Below are 20,738 nucleotides of genomic sequence, written 5' to 3'. Positions count from 1 at the left end.
AGCTCCCGGTGCTGCTGCTCAGGGCTGTGAAGAGCAGATGCTGCCTACAGATGAGGTCCTGCTTGGGAAGAGGACTCAGGGTCTAGCCCTAAGGGAAGCCTCAGTGAGTGGCAGAACTCAGCTGTCAGAGTTTAGGGTGGGGGGAGGGAACCACCCTGCTGAGCGCGGGGCCACCGCAGACCTGAGCGGCCAACTAGCCACCATTTTAGAGGGCCCCCCTCAGGTCCTCCTCCCGCACGCCTCCCCCCACAGGACCAGAGAGCCATAGAAAAAACAGACAAGCTGACCCACTCCCACTGAGAGCCCTTGCCAGCCTGGGGACAGAACAAGCTCGGGCCTGGCAGGGACCCAGCCTGCGGCACAGATGGAGCTGGGCCAGGTGCAGGATGGTGGCTCCATTGGCTGGATCCTGGGCTTGGGGACAAGGTAGTGCTCAGTGAGGGGACGCAACGTCCCTGGGCTAGAGTGACGGGACCATGCACGGTGGTTAGGATGGCAGGTTCTAGGCTCATTTCACCTGGGTCTGTCTGAATGGCTCTGCTGGGTGACTGTGCAGTGACTTCTCTGTGCCCGTCTCCTCAGCAGCAAGATGAGGACAGGGAGGGCCTCTCTCTTTGGGTCACGGGGAGGACCAGTGACCCTGCACTTGGAAAGCACGTAGGACAGCACAGTACAGTTGTGAGGGTTGGGGCTGGGGGGCTGTTAATACTATGCTTTGTCACTGCTGCAGGGGTGGGCCTGTGGGCAGGAGTATAGCAGGAGGGGACAATAGTAAGCCAGGTGACTTCAAAGCCACTGGTGCTTGGCCGTGGGCTCTGTCAAGCCAGTGAACAGGATGACAGCAGGTCTCCGAGCCTGAAGCGGACTTGGGCTACAGGTAGGGACTGACGGTCACACGGGCTGGGAGCCCAAGGCCCGTGGGTGATGTCCCCAGCCTGTCTTGGTACCTTGTAGAGCAGAGAAAGCGAGGAGTGGCCTTGGTAGGAGCAGTTCTAAGAACCAGTGATGACAAACTAACAGCTGGCTGGGACTCTGGAGGATCCTACTCCCAACATCTGCCACAAAAATCCTGTGTTCCCAGCTGCAGGCCTCTGGCTGCGAATGGGAAGCAGAGTCACTCTCCAGGGTGTCCGGGTCCTGGGCAGAGGGAGGGACACTAACGTCTGCCTGGCCAAGCAGCATTTCTACTCGTGGCGTCTCACGGAGTCTCAGGCTCGGCCAGCGCTGCCGCCTCCATCTCTTCGAGAGCTCGGGTGCCTCCGACCAATCCCACCCTCCACCCCAGACTCTAGACTTTCACTGGGGCAGACAAGTCACCCAGACAGATGTGCCGAGCACACAGGCCCATCTCCATTTTGAAGCCACCTTGCATTTTTCCATCTGGAAAATCGCTTCAGTGATTCTGAAACCTAACATCGCTCATGCCGTAAAACACGTGCTAACAAAGCAGGAAGATCGTTCCCTCGTGGGGGCCTCGGGCTGGTAGGGGCTCTGCTCCGCGCTCAGGGCAGGTGGTTCCAGGCAGGAAGAGCTGACAGCAGGCGCTCTGCCTCACCGCCCATCTCTGTCTCCCTCTCTCCTTGCCTCCTCCTTTCCTTCCTCTCTAGCTCCTGTCATTCCATCTCGGTCTCATCTCGCTGTTCGTCCATTAGTCACCTGTGTATCTATCTCCCTATGTATCTGCATTATTCTACCATCTGTCTGTCTGTCTTTATCTTTCTATCTATCTGCCCTTCTGTCTATCATCTATCTACTGTTTTGCCTGTGTTTTATGTAAATCCGGTTGCAGTGAAATCCTCACCCTTGTTGGGGCATTTCCAGGAGGCGGGGACTGTTCCCTGCTAACTCGCTGGGTGCAGAGTTGGCCTGTGGGACAGCCACACAGAGTCACTTAACGAAGGCTTCTGGATGGTGAGGAAGCACACAGGCCAAAAGACCAAATCCCTCCCAGGTTGTGAAGGAAGAAGCCCAGTGCCAAGATGCTGGCAGGAATCAGGACAGAGCACCTGCTTCTCCCATGTCCATCCACCTTGTATGTCCTCTGCGAGCCCTCAGTGCCCTCTTTCCAAACCCCATCCCCCTCCCAGTGGCATGGATTCTAGAACTTCATCCATCTGGTTGAGCCTAACTAGGTGAGCATGAGTTGAAAAGCAGTTTTAGACTTTAAACTCATCCCAGACGTGGACCAGTGTGCCGCCTCTATCCCGTGTGCTGGTGCCCCTCCCTGCTGTTGTTATGCTCTGAATGTCAGGTGTACAGGGGGAGGTGGGAGCCAGAGAGGAGCCGGAATGGGGGAGCAGGAGTCCTGTCTGCATCCCACAGGTTTAGAGAGGGACGAGGCACTCTGGGGGATGCGCACAGCAGGCTGGATCGGTAGTTACGGATCCTCCAGACACAAGACACACGATCCAGTGGCCACCGGAGGAGAGAGATGTAGGAGGGGAGGGTGTTGCCAGTGGACAGATGGACAGATGGACAAATGGCTGTCTAGGGTAACAGACAAGAGAAGGATTAAGGATAAAACCACAGTCTAGGGCACCTGGGCGGCTCAGTGGGTTAAAGCCTCTGCCTTCAGCTCAGTTCATGATCTCAGGGTCCTGGGATCGAGTCCCGTATCAGGCTCTCTGTTCAGTGGGGACCCTGCTCCCCCCTCTCTCTGCCTGCCTCTCTGCCTATGTGTGGTCTCTCTCTCTCTCTGTCAAATAAATAAATAAAATCTTTAAAAATAAATAAATAAAAACCACAGCCTAAGAGTTTTTTGGAAGTAGAATCAGTAAATTTGGGGCATCCTTTGGCCCAATCCTGATTTTTTTTTTCTTTTTGTAAGAAGGAGGACAGCATCACCCGTGACATTGGTCACTAGGACCCAAGGAGTTCGATCAGTACCTGTGAGGCCTTGCTGCACCCACCTGTCTTCTGTGTCCCTTCGCGGGGCGACCAGTGGCGCATCCCATCTTTTCTGGGCTGTTCCGTGCTGCTCTCCTGGCTCTCGCCGCCGGGAGCGCGGCTGCGGCCTGCAGAGGGGGCAGCCCTCCCGTCTGCATCTTCAATGTTACCGGTACCTGGCTGGCCGGAATCACAGCCCTTCCGCACCCTGTGAGGGGAGAGGGCCCTCAAGCACTCTCTGCCGATGGTTCTGCCCCCTCCTGTGCCCCACTGCATCCATGTCGAGGTCAGGGTGGGAGACCATGCTCCACGGGTGAGCAGTGCCCCGGGAGGCGGGCGGAGGGCACTCCTGCTCCCAGACGCAAGTGTCCTGGGATGAGTGAGCTACAGCCCTGACCTTCCGGAAGCACCCCAGGCTCTGAGGCCTGAGCTAAGCCGCTCGGCCACCCTCCGGCCACTCCTCCTTCCGTTCTGGCTCACCAGAGACCTTCTTACGAGCAGGCAGAGGGCTCATGGGATGAGAGCCGCATGCTGTGGGGGCGGGGCTCAGGCCTGGTCTCCCTGACAGCTGTGCTCTGTGACCCCCAGCGACCCACAGCCTCGGCTGCTCTGCAGGAGCACGAGCTGGACCCCAGCCCTGGCAAGTGTGAGGAACAGTCGCATCCGTGTGAGTTTCCCGGGTATGAGTTTCCCACTATCGGAAACCACTCGCAGAAACAAATGATCTGCTGGGCCGCTGGGGGAGAGCAGTTTTCATCGAACGTGGAAATGCTGGTCAACAGTGAAACTCTAACCAGACGTCGGGGAGCTTTCCATATCACACCCCCCCGGGGCCCCCTCCCCAGCATCTGGATGAAGGTCTGGGTGGGAAAGACCTACCTTAGCCACTTGGTCAGGAACCACGTCCTGATGCTGTCCAGAGGGACCGGGCCACTCCAGACACTCTGCAGCTGCCTGTGGGTCCCGAGGTAGGACGTGGTCAGTGGGGACACGTACATGGGGTACCCCAGAGGCTGGTCGCAGGAGGAATTGATCAAGTTTCGGAGGACCTGCTTGTTGTTCTGGATACTTCCACGCTCCGGGTTGCGGTTCCGAAGGAATATGAGCTCTTGCTGCTGTCCGGCCCAGAGGCCGCGGACACACTCTTTGTTAACCTGCGGGTTGGGGAAGGAACAGGGAGGAGAGTGGATGACGGTGCGTGTTTTCAGTCTGCTGGTTTTACGCTACAGACCATGAGCAGGGCTGCGGGCCAGAACATCGGGGACCACACCGCTCGGGCCTGAAGCTGTTTGCATGGTCAGGCTGGAGGAGTGGCCCTAGAAGGTGCGGGTCCCCCCACTTCCGTGGGGAAATGGGGTGGAGAGAAAGCTGTTGTTTCGGTCCAGCGCTTGGAAGTGATACAAAGAGAAGAAATACTGGATAGAAAGCCTTTGGGTCCAGGACTAGGCTACTAGAGATCTGAAAGTTTGGAGAACTAGAAGGTGTTTACAAGTAAGCCAGATCCTGACACTCATCTACATGGGCGTCTGCCAGAACTTCTGCCCAAACCCCATGAGTGACCCTGGCCTCCCGGCCCACCGCTGCTCCTCTAAGACCATGTTCCTGCACGAGAGGCCGGTGCAGGGATGCGAGCACCAGTGCCAACCGGCAGGTGGGGCCTCTGTACCTTGATGACCTTGAAGCTCAGGAAGCCCCTGTGCAGCATGATGACCTTGTACTCGTCCGTGCCCTCGTCCACCACGTGCCGCAGGGTGAGCAGCTCCTCCTTGTTGGACAGCACGGCGCCCCTCCAGGCCGGGTCACCCTCGTGGCAGATCACGACTTTCTTCTCAAAGGATTGGATGGCCTCATAGAGGGCCCCTGGGTCTTCATACTCGTCAGGGCAGGTGAACTGGTCCTGGGGGAAAGAAGTCTGACTGCGGGCTCAGTGCGGACCAGAGAGCTGACTGTGGTGACGGCAGCGGGGGCGGGGGTTGCAGCGGAGGTGAGTGTCCAGACAGCGACCAGCTGATGACCCCAAGAACCAAGTCCACATCTGTGTGGACTGTTTTCCCACTCTCCTCCCGCATCCCGAGCGGCAGGAGAACGTGCCCAGGGAAACAGCTTTGTGGCTTGGGCTCAGGCACCCGAGAGGTCATTTTCTCCGGCCAGTTCCTTTTCTGCCCTAGTGGAGTATCACCGTCTCCTAGCCACTCTCGAGGACCAGTGGCCGCTGGCTGATGTGGCCTCGGTGGCCTCGGTGTTTAGTTTCCAAGTGACACACCCACTCACATAGGTCATGCCGTGAAAAGGGACCTACCTGAAAGGTCTTGTTTGCCCCTTGAGAAAGGATTTTTCAAAACTTCTTTTTAAAAAATGGATTTATTTTTATCTTTTTAATTTTTTTTTTTTTTTACCTGGTGAAGCTTCAGGGACATCCTGATGGCTGGAGCGACGACCTTATGCAGAAGGTCCATGTCAGCAAAGACCCACTCGTCTCGTGCTGTGATCCTGAAGTCACCTTTGAAGAGGGCGTGAAGGCCATACAGGAAGGAATCCAGGCTGAAAAGCAGAGTCCGACTTACCATTCGCTCACCCTGAACCGCGTTCAGAAGCCTGCCCTTCAGAGCCAGATCTGAGGCTCCCATCTGCACTGTCAGGAATGACCTTCATGCCTCTCAAAGGTGGGCTGAGGCAGAGCCCACCCATGCCTGGCCACAGCCCGTGTCCACACCCTCCTGACACCCGGCGTCATGGCCAGCCTCAGTACCATGGGGAGCCCCTCGTGCTGAGCTCCAAGAGTGACAGTGCAGGTCCTGGTCACCGCATCTCCACGTGCAGGGGGTCTGTTCCAGGACCCCCAGTGGAACCCTCCTTGGTGGGGGGGCAGGGAGAGCTGACAGGGCCCCCTGGGGACAGCCCAGAGCTTGTGGTGTTCTCAGCATCCCAGGCAGGCTGCGTTACTCTGTAATGCAAACTGGATTCTACCACGGTGTGGAAAGGAAACGAAACCCAGTGGGATCTCAGATGGGTCATCTGGACCCTCCAAGCATGTCCGATTCCCAGCCGCAGCCTTCGGTGAACGGCTGTGTAAGAGGCATTATTGGGGGGGGGGGTTGTTTAAAATGAAAGACTGGGGGCACCTGGGTGGATTAATGTGGGTTAAAGCCTCTGCCTTCGGCTCAGGTCATGATCTCAGGGTCCTGGGATCCAGCCCTGCATCAGGCTCCCTGCTCAGCGGGGAGCCTGCTTCCCCCTCTCTCTCTGCCTGCCTCTCTGCCTACTTGTGATCTCTGTCTGTCCAGTAAAAAAAAAAAAAAAAAATCTTTAAAAAATAAAATAAAATAAAATAAAATGAATGACTGAAGGGTTTTCTGGGTTTTCACGTTCCGAGGTCTTTCCTGCCCTGCCTCCATTCCCTGCACATAATTGAGCACCGCCAGGATCGCGAACACGAGCGTCCTCCCAAGGGAAATCCTCCACAATCTTGACGCTTTACAGTTGGGATGAAGGTCGGGCACCCGGGTTCGGGAAGGCAACGGATCCCGTATAATGGGAACAGGAAGAGGGTTCTTCTTTATTTCTGCTGCTAGACTCCGTCCAACAGCCCTGGCCTCTTGGATCCCTGAGCGGCAGTTAGGAGGCCAGTACGAGCAGCAGCAGCCCTGATAGGGCTGAACCGGGACAGAATGAGCTGGAAAACGTGTGAGAAGCAGAGTGTCACAGGACGGCTGCTCACGAGGACTTAACGAGCTGGCTTGCTGCACAGGACTTCTGATTCGGTGCAGTCTGTTAGACCTGCATGTCAGGGAAATCGCTCCACTGATTGCTATTTTAGCATTTTGTGGCAAAACGCACCACTATCATTAATTTCCTTCTGGAACTCTCTGGAGAGGAACACCGTGGCTTTGAGTCAGAGCAGACTGTGGGAAACGGAAGCAGCTGAGGTCTAGGCAGGTGGGGCTTGGGGTGCTGCAGTCTGGCGGAGCCCAGAACTTTCCAGGAGTTCCAGGAGGCAGCCTTCCCAAAGGGCTCTCCCCTCACAGAACAAAGACTTCCTGGGCTGTGAGCTTTAGTGACCACCTGGGAGGCACCTAGGAGAGAGCTACAGGACAGCAGGGCCGGGCTGCAGAGGGAGAATGCCAGCGGCGAAGCTGTCAGCTGAAAATGTCCGAAAATGCCACTGTCATCGGATGGGGGCTGAGCACTGTGAAGGGACAGCTAAGTGGCAGAACATGGGTGAGCTGTTCTGGAAAGGTTCAGAATGCCATCTTTCTTGCATACACAGGAAGACAAAATACTACTCCAGACATAGGACGGGTTTGGTGGCAAAGGAACATTAAGGGACTTGACAGATACCCAGAGGGGTCTCTGCAGACCAGAGGGCGACCAAGGAGTTCCGGGTGCCAGGCTCTCGTGCTCAGCGCAGGTGTCCAAAGTCTGCTTACTCATCAGGAGGAAAAACTCCCCTTACTCGGGAAGTCCCCCAGCAACAGACACTTTACTTGTCATTTTGCGGGGAGAAAGTGATGCTGTCGCACTTAATGCTCTTCTTTTGAAATAATTCTTGGTGTAGGAAACAAAGCCCGAATCAGAATTCCACTGGACTGGCGGTATCATCCCTACCGCCTTAAAGGTAACGGCGTCCTGAAAGAAAGCTGTTTCCTCATCCTTAAGAGAATGAAGCCGAGGAAGGCAGAGGGGAGTGATGGGCTGGAGGAGACGCTGAGCGGCAGAGAGCTGGGCTCTGGGACACCTGCGGCACGTTTCTGATTTGGAGCTTCATATTGCTCTGTCTTTTTAAGATTCCACTGAGAGAGGATGAGCTCCCACCCCCAGGCCAACAGCTGGAATGGGGAAAGACGACCATATCTGAGTCAATCAAGGTTGGCCTTCATGGGGACGAAAGAGTCACCCCCTCCCCCTCCAGCCCTCCCTGACCTGACCTGGGATATTAGTGAAACAGGCTGTCAGCCAGGCAGTCTCCCAGTGCAGAGGCAACTGCATCCAGATGTGCGGGATGAGGTAGGGGCCAAGGAAGACTGGGTTCCAGAAGGAACCTGACAGAGATATAATCATGTGTTTAAGATGCATAACGAGGTGCCTGGGTGGCTCTGTGGATTAAGCCTCTGCCTTCGGCTCAGATCATGATCTCAGGGTCCTGGGATCGAGCCCTGCATCGGGCTCTCTGCTCAGTGGGGAGCCTGCTTCCCCCACTCTCTCTGCCTGCCTCTCTGCCTACTTGTGATCTCTGTCTGTCAGAGAAATAAATAAAATCTTAAAAAAAAAAAAAAAAGATGCATATCCACACGTGAGAACCAGCTACCACGGTGCTGAGACAAGCCTGGGCTTCCAGGCACTAAATGCGGGCTCAGATGTCAACAAAAAGAGCACTAGAAAAATATTACTTCTTAATACCACGATGAGCGGCTGGTGCTTGAGTGCACTTTTTAAACGAAAAGACCGGTATGTATTGTTCAGGCTGCAACAGCACGCTGCCGGACCCAAGGACACATCAGCGTCCCGGCCCTCCAGCCGACTCCGTTAGAGGTAGCGTGTCTGCACTGCTTCCCGCTTGGCCCTGGGCCCTGTCCTACCGGCCTCCACCCACACTCCCCAGGCCAAGGACCAGAGCCATGATCTTGCCTTTTCCACGGCGCGTGCATTTGTGCGTGTGCACGTTACAACAGACGTGCTGGCCACCACCTCGGCATGACTCTGCAGCCCCACAGACACCGGCAGCCACAGAGCTGGGTGTCCACAGATTCTCTGATTGCCCGAACTCCCCCGTGTTCGTCTTTCTGGTTCCTGACCCAGCTTTCTCTGAACGAACACATAACTGCTGGTGATACCTATAGATGAGAGACTGGGCTCTCTGGTTCTTAAGCACCCTTGCTCCCAGCCCCTCTAGAAAATGCTGTTTTCTGGCTTGAGGCTCTGGCTGTCCCTTGCAGAACCAGCCCCTGCCAGTTTGCTAGCGTGCGCCTGGCCCAAGGTTTATGCTTTAACTAGTACTGCTCATTTCAGCGCCTCCGCCATCACCGTTCCTAGCAAGGACAGAATGAGGACAGCCAGTTGAAACAAAGGCTGTTTGTTTTCACCCTCTTGTAACTCCACTTTCTTTATTTACGGAAGGGTCCTCCTGGCTCCCTTCCGGCCCGAGGCTGCTTATGCCATCCCCCTAAGCCCCACTTTTGCTTGACATCACTGATGGGTTCAGCCTGCCCCTCACCTGTACCCTCTTCTCACTGGTTCTCAACTGCTGGCAATTTGGGCCCCCGGGAGACGTTTGGAGACCTTTTCGTATCTCACAAGCAGGGCAGGGGGTGGGGGGAAGAAAGGCAGTGGTGTGCTCTGGCACCTGGCGGGGTGAAGTCAGGCAGGTCAGAACATGGGCTGGCCCCCACTGCAGAGAGCCACGCAGCCTGAAGTTTTATCAGGCCTCTGCTGAGAAGACTGCTCTTTTTGAGAAAAAGCTCCACGGGAGGTTACAGATTTCCAGTTTTGGACAATGAAATCTTGGATCCAGGCTTAATGAATTTTAGGGTTCAGGGGGAAACAGCTTTCTGGCAGGTAGTTTCTGTAGGAATCACAGTGGGCTCCCCAGAACAATGACTGATTCGTTCCTTTTTTGCTCCTTTCCAAACAGGCCATAGACTGTGTTTACAGCTCAGCCCTGCGAAGAGCCTTCTGCCGCTGAGCATCGCATTAAAGGAGAGCTGGTAGACCATATGTGAACAATTAAGTGTGACTTGCGGGCTGGGCTGCCCTGTGCTTACTGATTAGTAATGGAGCTGCAGAGGGAGCTGTGCCTATCCTCCTCAGTCAGGACTCCAGGCTCCGAGAGCACGTCCACCTCGGGAGCCCAGCATGCCTTCGTGGGCTTTGCTCCCTCTGTGCAATTCAACAACTGCCCTGGTTTCGTGGCTAATTCCATCACTCCGGCCACACTCTCCTGCTAAAGAGTCCCTCCCCCAACACACACACTAACGAACAAGAATAGTCCAGGTGACAAGCATCACCTCTAAGCAAGTGAGCCAGAGACGGATAATTTTCCATCTTCCTGGTGGCTTGTGGATTACTAAGCACTTTCCATCCAATTAGCTCAACTCATTTGCATGGGTGCTTGCACGAGATGAATTATTGTAGCCTTTCCTTTAAGAGGAAACAGGCCAGGGGCGCCTGGGTGGCTCAGTGGCTTAAAGCCTCTGCCTTTGGCTCAGGTCATGATCTCAGGGTCCTGGGATGGAGCCCCCCATTGGGCTCTCTGCTCAGCAGGGAGCCTGCTTCCTTCTCTCTCTCTCTGTCTACCTCTCTGCCTACTTGTGATCTCTGTCAAATAAATAAAATCTTAAAAAAAGACAAACAAAAAAGGAAACCGGCCAGAAAGGGATAAGAAAGAGGGTAAGTGAGGTGGGAACAAATACTCGTATCTCATCCCTCTGAAGACACATCGGAGCAAAGCCATGGCTGCCTTCTGGCTCCCCATCCGTCCAGGAAACCTTGCTCTGAGAGCATGCAGCTGGAGCCGTCTTCTTACCGACCAGCCCAGAGACTGTGTTAGAAAGAACCGGCTCTTGAAGTCAACCCCATCTCATCCTCCTGAGGTCAGCTGCCAGTCATTTTTCAAAGTTCAGTTTGGTGTATATACTCAGCACACACCCTGAATTGATATTGTATTAAGAATGCTTTCATGGGGGCGCCTGGGTGGCTCAGTGGGTTAAAGCCTCTGCCTTCCGCTCAGGTCATGGTCCCAGGGTCCTGGGATCGAGCCCCGCATCGGGCTCTCTGCTCGGCAGGGAGCCTGCTTTCCCCGTCTCTCTGTCTGCCTCTCTGCCTACTTGTGATCTCTGTCTGTCAAATAAATAAATAAAAATCTTAAAAAAAAAAAAAAAAGAATGCTTTCATGCACGCTTTACCCAGGAAGCTAGTCTATCGGCTCTAGGATCAAACCAGCCTGCGGTCTGGATCCCAGAGACCTGCCACCTGAAGGGCACACTGACAACAAGCAACGGAGTCCCTCGGGTAGGATCAAGGTGCTTCACTCGGTTTCAGAGTTCAGGAACCACACGGCGAGGCAGCATATGGCCCATAAGAACTGGAGGGAAGGGAGCCAGAAACCTAAACCCAAGCTTCAATTTTGGCTCTGATACTTATTGATATTGGCAAGTCCCTCAACCTCATTATCATCTCTTTCTTTCTGTGTTCATCCTTAAAATGGAGCCTGTCCAGGGAGATGTGAAGGCTGGGTGAGCGGCCAGCGAAGATCTCCTTACGTCAGGGACTGGGTGGACGCACACGTGTGGTTTGAGGACAAAGGACACATCTCGGTACGGGGGAGGGAGCCAATCCACCCTGGTGTCCGGCATTCATCTGCTCCCTGGGACCCATGCCTGAATCCTGAAAAATGCAGAAGTCAAGTTCAAGAGAGCGGGAGACTTGAGAGCGCAGGCAGAAGCAGCTCCCACCGGAGAGGGCCCCAGCCAGCAGGACAGGGCAAGGTGCAGGCCAGAGGGTGAGGCATCCCTGAACACAGAGGGCCGCGCGCTTCGGGAGCCGGGAGGCGTGTCCACAGGCACCTTCAGCAGCTCTCAGCGGTACACGCCACGGACGAGCCGTCCACGAAGGAAGCCTGGGTGTGTGGAAGGTGGGAACACAGGCCACAGGGATGAGGGCGCTCTGAGGAGTTCCTACAGGACAGATGGGGTTCAGGGGGCACAGAGGTCAGGAGAGGACTCTGGAGGCTGGGCGGGACCCCACTGTGGTGAAACACTGAGCCGGCCACTCCTCCGCATCCTGGGCCTTCCAGCCGGTAACTACCTACCTCATCCTCTCTCAAGCCTCGACAGTGTATAAACTCGCGTCGAACACGGAGCACTGCCCCTGTATGTGTGCAGGAAGCACATCGTAAATGTTCCCTGCTACCTTTCGTCTCATTTCAGCGTAAGCTCCAGGTGTAAACAAAGGGATGTTTATGCTGCAGAATTCCGCCTCATGACCGGAGAGCAAGGGGGCGGCCTTCAGGGATGTTGTTTCAACTGAATCCCGAACAAATGATGAAACCGTAATTCCCAAGTAAGAAATCATTAAAAGGCAAGATTTGATGAAAAGCTTTTTAAAAATGCGTTTGACCTCATGATGTTTTTATACCAATGCTCTGTGCTCCTGAGCCTCCATATCGATGGGTCACTACCATTAGCCAGTGAAAGTGCTTCTTGAGGCTGCCCAGGGACCCCAGGGATCAGGCACACGGCAGCTGTTCAATGTCAAAAGTAGATTTTCTGACCCAGTTCCTGGAGCTCCTCTGCGGGTGGTTTGTGAGGGGGTCTGGGGTCTATATTCTGACCAAGCTGCCCGGGGAATCCTGAGATGAGGGACCAGAGAATCTGGGTGTCTCCTAAAGATGTCCAGCCATGTCAGAGAAGGAAGGGAGCCAGGACCACGGAGTTTAACCGCTACACCAGGCCAAGGAAGAAGACCGTCCCACGTAGTATCACAACCCAAGGTCCCAGAAATGCTTGCTCCTTTTTCTAACTTATAAATTTGCAGATTTTCTATACATTCCAACCCTCCGAGCTGAGCTGGATGGTCCTGATTTTAGTCAGGATCTTGCATTGTATTTACTTTGTCTCTTTCTTTCCTAGATTCTGGCTTCTGAGTTTCCAACCACAGTCGAGCAAGGGGACCTCAATCTTGTTCTGCAAGGTGATCCTGTAGGATGTCTGGCCCTCGTTTGGGCATCATCTCTAGTGGAAGCTTGGGAGAAGAAACTGAGATCATGTCCTGGAATTCTGAAGAACACTGTTTTCCTCTGTCCACTGGGGGTGAGAAGGGTGAGCAAATGGCATATGTGACCTCAGACCACAACAGCGACTGCCATAGACCACGTGTCAGGGCTCCCTGTCTCCTGCATGGGGCTTGGCACAGCACATCTATGGCTGGCTTGTCTAGCGTTTTTCAAGACTGTTGACCTTGGGGTTCTCCATCCTCTTGGAACCCTAGTCTACTCCAAGAGCCAGTAAGATTTCTCCTTCAAGCAAACATGTTGCTGCTATAAAATGCTGCCATCTTCTCACCTTTATCTCTATAAATGGCACATTGGCCAGGATCTGCTCTCCAACTTTCATGTAATAGAAGGTAACAATCAAGCTATCTTTTAGCTTGAGATCAGTGAAACTATTTTGACTTCCTGCTAAAGCATCTCTTTATGGATGTGTGCCTTTCTTCAGTGGCAGACACAGTTCTCCAGACCAAATGGGCCTTAAACTCCAAATCCAAAAAAATTACTGGTATTTGCTTGGGACATCCATATTAATCCATTCTGTCTCCAAAACACATCGATATTTTATGTTAAGACATTATAATATGCTTATGCTCCTGGCTAGCTTGCATTCAGCATATCATTTTAATTGATTCTCAATTTACTCTTTCTAGTTTTGCATGTACACGTTTTTATTTCTTGAGGATTTCCAACGTGCTGTGTTCCTGGTCGTAAGGTCAACAATACTTTGCCAACAAATCCATCAAATAAAGCAGGGCCTATGACTTATGCTAAGCTGCTGTGTAAGACCCTCTGGGGAGTCAGAGTTTGAAAATCCTCTGTTAACTCTTAACATTAAATATGTGAGAATGACTTGTGAGGCTTCATCGAGTACAGCTAAGGGCATATTCCTGATCTTAAAATGACATAATGGTAGATTGCACACATGCGCACACACCCAGAGGTCACAGGCCACACATCCTTTGAACACAGAAGTAACTACACTAAATAAAATATTAGCAATTTGTGGGGCACCTGGGTGGTTCAGTCGGTTAAGAATCTTGACTCTTAATTTCAGCTCACGTCATGATCTCGTGGTAGTAAGATCAAACCCCACAACGGGCTCTGTGCTGGGTGTTGGGGCCTGCTTAAGATTCTTTCTCTTCCTCTGCACTCCTCCCCCTCCCCCATTCAAAAAAAATTAGCAAGTTGAATTCATCACTGTATAAAAAGAATAATATAACATGACTAAATAGAGGATATCTCAGAATTGTAAGGCTATTTCAGCAATGAAGAACCCTATTAATGTAAGTCATTACATTAGTAGATTTAAGGAGAAGAATATCATTTGAATCTATGCTCCCACATTTTAAAATAATTTAACATCCTTTCCTGATAAAAGTTTCATTTAGTGAGCTAGAAAGGGGAGGAAACCCCCCAACTTGATAAAATGTCTATTACAAACCTAAAATAAACCTTACTTTTTAATGCTAAAGTGTTACGCTTATTCCCTGTAATACATGGATTAAGGCAAGGATGCTGTGGTAGCAGAATAAGGGGTCCCAAAGGTGTCCATATCCTAATTCCTGGAACCTGTGATCACATTACCCTAAATAGCAGGAGGAATTTTCCAGATGTGATTAAGAATTTTGAGATGGGGAGATTGTCCAGGACTACCTGGGCAGACCCGATGTACTCGTAAGGATCCTCGTGAGGGAACGAAGGAAGCAGAAGAAGAGTTTGAGTCAGACAGAAATCAGAAGATGTTGTCCTGCTGGCTGGAAAGATGGAATAAGAGGCAGCCATTAGGACAGGGCATGGGCCCTTCCTCAGAGCCTCTAGAGGGAACGCCGCCCAACAGATAACCCTGGTGTTAGCCTAGTAAACCCCACTTTGGACTTCTGACCTCGTAAACTCTAAGATAATTAATTTATGTTGCTTTAACGCACCAACTCTGCAGTAATTAGTTCCCGAAGTAATAGGAAACGAACACAGATGCCCATTTCCAACACTGCCCTGGAGGTCATAGCCTAAGTAAGAAGAAAAAGAATTGAAGATAAATATCGGGGAGAAGAAAAGCCATAACCATCATTATTTGCTGATATGTCTTCCCACCAGAAAATCAAAGAGAATTAATCATAATATCATGTTTATAACAGAGATCATAGGCGTGTCCCAAATAAGAGCAAATAATAAAAGAAATCACCTTCCCATATGCCAGCAGTAACCAATTAAAAATGTGACAGGAAAGAAAAATTCTATGCCCAATCAAAATAAGCCTACAAAATATCTAGAAATAACCCATTCAGAGACGAAGAATCTCAAAAAAAATGGTAAAAGTTTACTAAAAGACACGAAAAAAATGGAATGATCGCAAAGATGCGCCATGTCACTGAATGACATTTGTGTTTTCTCAAGCAGCAAATTCAATACAGTCTCGATCAAAAAGCCAACAGAACTTTTTATAAAATGTGACTCTAAATTTCACCTGAGGAGAACATGAGCAAGAAGGGGTCGCACCACAAAACAACAAGGAAAAAGCAAAAACAGAGGGACTAGACTTCTCAGATATCAAAACGACATTATCACTCTAGGAAACCAAACAGTATGTTATTGTTATAAGACAGACAGATTGATCACTTTAACAGACCTGTAAATCCAGAAGTGTACCCCCTATGAATGGGAATATAGACTATGGCAAAAGTGGTATTTCAAATTAGTGGTGTTTTTAACTCACTAACTGAATCACTAATGAGCTACTTAGCAAATGGTATTGGACTATTAGCTATCCTCTTGGGGGAAAAATGGATCCCTAACTCCCATCATGTATGAAAATACATTCTACTTGATTTGTTAGGAGCGGGTAGTCTAGTGGGCTCCTTCTCCAACAGATCCTACTGCTTTGCCCAGAATGCAAGATCCAGGCCATTGCCCAGGGCCAGGTTTCCAGTGAGAATCCTTGAGGGATGAAATGGCATCTTTTTCTGCTACAAAATGGCTGGTTCCTTGAGCTAAGTGCTCTTCTCCTGTCATGGAAAATGGTGCTCTCTGGGTCTTAGGGGCCAGGGGAAGAGAACCAAACACTCTGAATCTTATGCTGCCCTTGTTTATGAGAAATAAAGTCCTTTGTCTCTGACCCGCGTGTCTCGTGTCCTCTGCTAGACTCCATGAAAATATAACAACGTAGGTAATTACCTAATAAGTAGATTATAATCAAATCCCAAGACCTGATAGGACAATTAAGTGGAAAGAAGTAAAAGTGTAGAATTATCAGAGGGAAATAGAGGCTATTATTTTTATGTCCTGGAGCTGAAAGAAAAACACTTCTAAGAAAGACACAAAATCTGGAAATTATAATTTTTTAAAAGGGGTAGTAGATAGAAGACAAGTGTACCTTGATGGAAAATATTTTTAACATATATTAAGATCATAAGATGAGAATACCTCCTAAAAATCAGTAAGAGCCTAATAAAAATGGGTAATGCACATAGATAGGCAGGCAATTCACAGAAAAAATATGTGGCCAATAAATATGTAAAATGATCTTTACCCTCACTATTAATAATAGAAATGCAAATTCAAACGAGGATGAGATAATTTTTCACCCATGAGACTAGAAAAATTAAAGACTGAATCTCCAGCATTAGTAAGGATATGGCAAAACACTCTTGGATAGACTATAAATTGGGGCAGCTTTTTTGGAAAGCCATTTAACTGTATCTATAAAAATTACATTAAAACGTTTTCTGAACTATGGAATTTTTTCTCTTTTTTTTCAAGCAAAACCATTTATTGAATTCTAGCATGTAAAATGTAGAGCACAGCTGTTCGGCTAAAGTAGAACTGGGGGTGCCATCGTGCTCTGTCCCACCTCCCGTCACACTGCGTCCCTCCCCTGCCCCATGACACAACCAAGTCAGAACTCTGTGGGCGTCAGGCCCCGGAACCACTGGGCCAGGCCAGTCTGTGAAATCTGTCACCTTTTTATTAGTCCACGGCTGACATGGAAGCGTGCTGTCAGACTTTGCTGTGCTGTGGGACCGCTCAGTAAAGGGAATCAGTCCCAGATAATCAGAGCTTTCCCCAGAGCACCGAGAATATTATTCCCAGATTTATCTCATCACTATGTTTGGAACGAGCAGAGGTGACATAAAGTATGAGAAACTGTTTGAGACAAAGAAAATCCCATCAACGTGAGGTTTAAAAAAGCAGCTGGTGAGCCTGGTGCTTAATCAAGAAAAAAACAAATAAAGCTGACCTGGCAAGAAACCCTCCGATCAGGAATCATGGAACAAGTTCCTCAAGGAGCAAGAGAGAAGAAGTCTTTGCAAATGGTGCTCAGGTGGGAACTGAAAGAACAAATCCTCAAAGCATCTTATCTGCAATTTGTACAGAAAATTTGGGATCTTTTTTTTTTTTAAACCAGCTTCAGATGGATCAAAAAAAAACACCACCTGCCTGGATGCTAGGACTATCTGAAGACTCCAGAAGTCTTTGGAAGTTTCCAGAATCCTCCAAAACCCTTCCCCAAATGCGTTCCCTCCTTACAGTTTCTCCCTACAGTTTCGTAAGGGGCTCCTGCTGCAACCACATGATCCTGTTTCTGCAAAGCCTGCCCTGGAGCCTCCTGCTGGGCTTCCCATCATCAAATGAGGCCCTGGGCGATGGACCACAGAGGGCACCGCCGGGGCCTTGCTGGAGGCTGAGTGTGGTGGGAGAAGCCAGTGAGCTCCTCCCTGGGGTACTTCCTAGGACAGGGCTTCACTGAGCACTCACATGGGTAAGTCACTGAGCATTTCTCACCTTGAAGAAAATCAGAAAATTCGGACATGTGGGCAATGAAAGAGTCACACGTTCTGATGTCCTAGGTGCTGACCTTCTCCTCAGAGGCCCTCAAGGCCACGGCCTCGAGGGAGAAAGGAGGAGACATGCCAGCCACACCACTGCACCCCTGACGGACGCACGACCAGCAGCGGCCGAAGCCTGCCACCCACCCTGGGGAAGGGTCAGCGAGGCTGCCCAGGCTCACTGATCCGACGCCCAGGGCTTGTGAAGGTTGTTAAGCCAAAACATGAGGGGGTTCTGCCCTTCAGAAGCTTATAATCCAGCCTAACAATGGGCACTTCAGTTGAGTCCTAAAGGGCCTGGTGTCAAGGACATGATACAAAAATCCTGAAGAAAGTGCAAAGCAGACGAGAAACCAGTGAAGGGAGCCTACGTGGAACTGATTTCGAGCTTCCCGGGTCTCTGTGATGCTCAGCCTTGGCCACACACTGACATCACTTGGGGGAGTGGGTAATCCTCATGTTTGCCCCACCCCTGCAGGGTTCTAATGTCACTGGTCTGGACTAGGGGAGGGCATGGGCTACTATTTAAATATTTAGAAGTTCCCCCCAGGAGATGTTAATGTGCAGCCATCCACATGATCCTGACAGACAAGAGGAATCTAGAACACTTGGCCCCTGGTGCTAAGTGCCAAAGGAGAAGTCTGAAATGGCCTGTGATTGGGGGATGAGAACCTCATCTCATAACAGCCACTTCACGGGTGTAGCAGGAGTGGAAGGTCAAGTGGCAATGGGGTGGTGGGGGCCACAGAGCTCAGTGTCATTGGTGACAGAAAGTTCTGGAGCTTGTGCGTGAATGCAAGAGAAGACCGGGTGACAGAGGGTAAAGGGTGAAAAAGGCAGGAGAGAATTTAACCTTGTTTTGTTCTTTAAGAAGAGAAATTTGAAAATATTATTCATCCATAAGAAGGAGGAAATCCCACCATTTGTGACAACATGGATGGACCTTAAGGGCATTATGCTAAGTGAAGTCAGTCAGAGGAAAGCAAATACCGTATGATCTTATATACATAAATCTGAAAAACCAAGCTCATAGATACAAAGAACAGACTGGTGGGTGCTGGGGTGGGGGTGAGTGGACAAAAGTCACCAACTTCCAGTCATAGATAAGTAAGTCATGGGTTGTAACGTAAGACATGTGACTCTAGTTAACGATACTGTATTGCATACTTGCAAGGTGCTAAGAGAGTAGATCCTAAAAATTCCACCACAAGATAAAAGGTTTGTAACATAATAAAAATACATATGGGGATGCACATTAACTAGACTTATGGAAGGGATCATTTTGTAATATATACACATGCTGAATCATTATGAAAGTAATACAAAGTTATAGGTCAATTATAGCTCAACTGTTTGAAAAAGGAGAGAAACTTGAACTATGTACATACAGGACAGGAAGATCTGGGTAGAAAGAGAGCTTGAAAAACCAGCCAAAGGGACATCCAATTAATCAAAGTCCCACAGAGACAAGGAAGGGTAGTCTAGACCAGAGTACAGATGTGCTGCTTTTCTTTTGTGTGGAAAAACACGAAAAGAGAACGAACCTTTATTTTTTTAAGACTTGTTTATTTGAGAGAGAGAGGGTGTGTGAGTGCAAGCTTGGGGGTGGGGGAGGCAGAGGGAGAGAGAGAGACCATCTCCAGCAGACTCCATGCTGAGTGTAGAGCCTGGTGCGGGGCTCGATCTCATGACCCTGAGATCACAACCTGAGCCAAAAGCAAGAGTTGGATGCTCAACCGACGGAGCCACCCAGGAGCCCTGGGAACAGACCTTTATTAAGCATTCATTTTGCCAGAGACCAGGCTAGGTAGTTCTAATAAATGGTTTCATTTGATCTTTCCAGCAAACCCACCAGGACTCTTGTGACACAGAAGTTCCTGTGCCTAGAATCCCAGGGATTTAGCTGTTCTGTATTCATGCTATTTCCAAATGTAGAGCTCCCAATGGTCACAAAGCCTCCTTATGAGCCCAGCACAATTTATTATGGCAAGAACTAGCTACATAAACAGTCCAACTTTAAAATAAATAAAACAACTGACAAAAATACAAAATCTTGGTGCCTGTACCAATGGTTTTCTCACATACCTGAGAGCCATGTTGTGGGCGGCCGTTCCCAGAGCTCTCCTCCCCAGGATGCACAGGGCAAAGGACAGGGTCACTAAAGCAGAGTCCTCATCACTGTCCAGGTTCTTGGAGGGCTGGAAGAGCAAGTATGTTAATTCAACTTTCCCAGGGATTCCATCACACAGCGACACAGAGTCATATCTCGGGGGGCTTTGTAAGTCAGCCATTGGGGTCACTTGGTCCCGTAGCGTGATCCAGGGATGGGGGAACTCTCGGACTCCTGAAACACTCTCTCTTGTGGTTGGAGAGGGAAAAAATTGAAATGAGGGAGCTACTTTTGAGAAGCTGTCATTGTCTTTGGTTTCATTCCTAAGAGGCTGTGTTCATCTCCAAGTGTCCTCAGCGCGGGAGCAATAATGCCCTGAGACCCAACTGCGGGAGTGTTGGACCATCTTGATTGCTAAACAGATTGGTTCCCTAGTCCATGATTCAATACCCTGCATTTTGGTACAGATAATCCTTTTTATATGGAAATCTCAAAAAGCAGCTCTACACAAAGAGGTTTCCAGAGCTTCAAAGCTACGCCAAAGGCTTAAAATTGCACTAACCCTGAGCACAGCATAGAGGGAAACATACCTTTTAAGGCTCCTTTGCTGGAGACAAGGGTATATGGATTCTTCCTTTAAAATTCTGCTTACGTGTTAAACAAACACTTATCCAAACACCAATGTTCTCGCTGCTCTATTTGGTCATTGTCTACCATACAGCCTAAGCAGGAATGGACTTTATAAAATGCTCCTCATGTTTCAAATTTAACCCAACGCCTCCAGGCCCGCTTCCCTGACCCACCTCCTGTCTCTTCCGTGCACAGTACTGAATCCATTCAAGATAAACGTTGCAGAAGCTGGCGCGGGTTATCCCCTGGAGACATGGGACGTAGTCATCATCCACGTTAATGTTGAACATGGCAAGGTCACGCTCAATGTAATGCCACTTGGCAAAAGGCTGCAAGGACTTCAGAAGGGATTCGTTTTTGATCCAGGAGAGAAGTTTGGGGGACGTTACCATATAGTAGATTATGCTCTGCAGAGAGAAAGCAAGATTATGAGCCCTTCTAGACATTCTAAAGACAGTTTTTTATTTATTATATCTCATAAAGTCCATCAGTGTCAGGGATTGACATGTGGTGTCACTGTGTTTCC

At 50.3% G+C, this 20,738-nt stretch overlaps 1 protein-coding gene across 2 annotated transcripts in view; it reads right to left on the bottom strand.

Moving 5' to 3' along the window:
* The window catches only part of PCNX2 (pecanex 2), a 313,350-nt gene that overhangs the window by 3,925 nt on the left and 288,687 nt on the right, over positions 1-20,738 (bottom strand). For both annotated transcript variants that reach the window (XM_059397306.1, XM_059397305.1), the window contains exons 27-32: positions 20,386-20,619; positions 19,558-19,670; positions 5,283-5,427; positions 4,553-4,783; positions 3,766-4,040; positions 2,910-3,094 (exon numbers count right to left, since the gene is read on the bottom strand). In XM_059397306.1, coding sequence (XP_059253289.1) covers positions 2,910-3,094; positions 3,766-4,040; positions 4,553-4,783; positions 5,283-5,427; positions 19,558-19,670; positions 20,386-20,619 — 1,183 coding nt within the window. The remainder of the gene's footprint in view (positions 1-2,909; positions 3,095-3,765; positions 4,041-4,552; positions 4,784-5,282; positions 5,428-19,557; positions 19,671-20,385; positions 20,620-20,738) is intronic.

The sequence above is a fragment of the Mustela nigripes genome, chromosome 4 (assembly GCF_022355385.1).
Source record: "Mustela nigripes isolate SB6536 chromosome 4, MUSNIG.SB6536, whole genome shotgun sequence".
Lineage (NCBI taxonomy): Eukaryota > Metazoa > Chordata > Mammalia > Carnivora > Mustelidae > Mustela > Mustela nigripes.
This window is presented reverse-complemented; position numbering and strand designations above follow the sequence as displayed.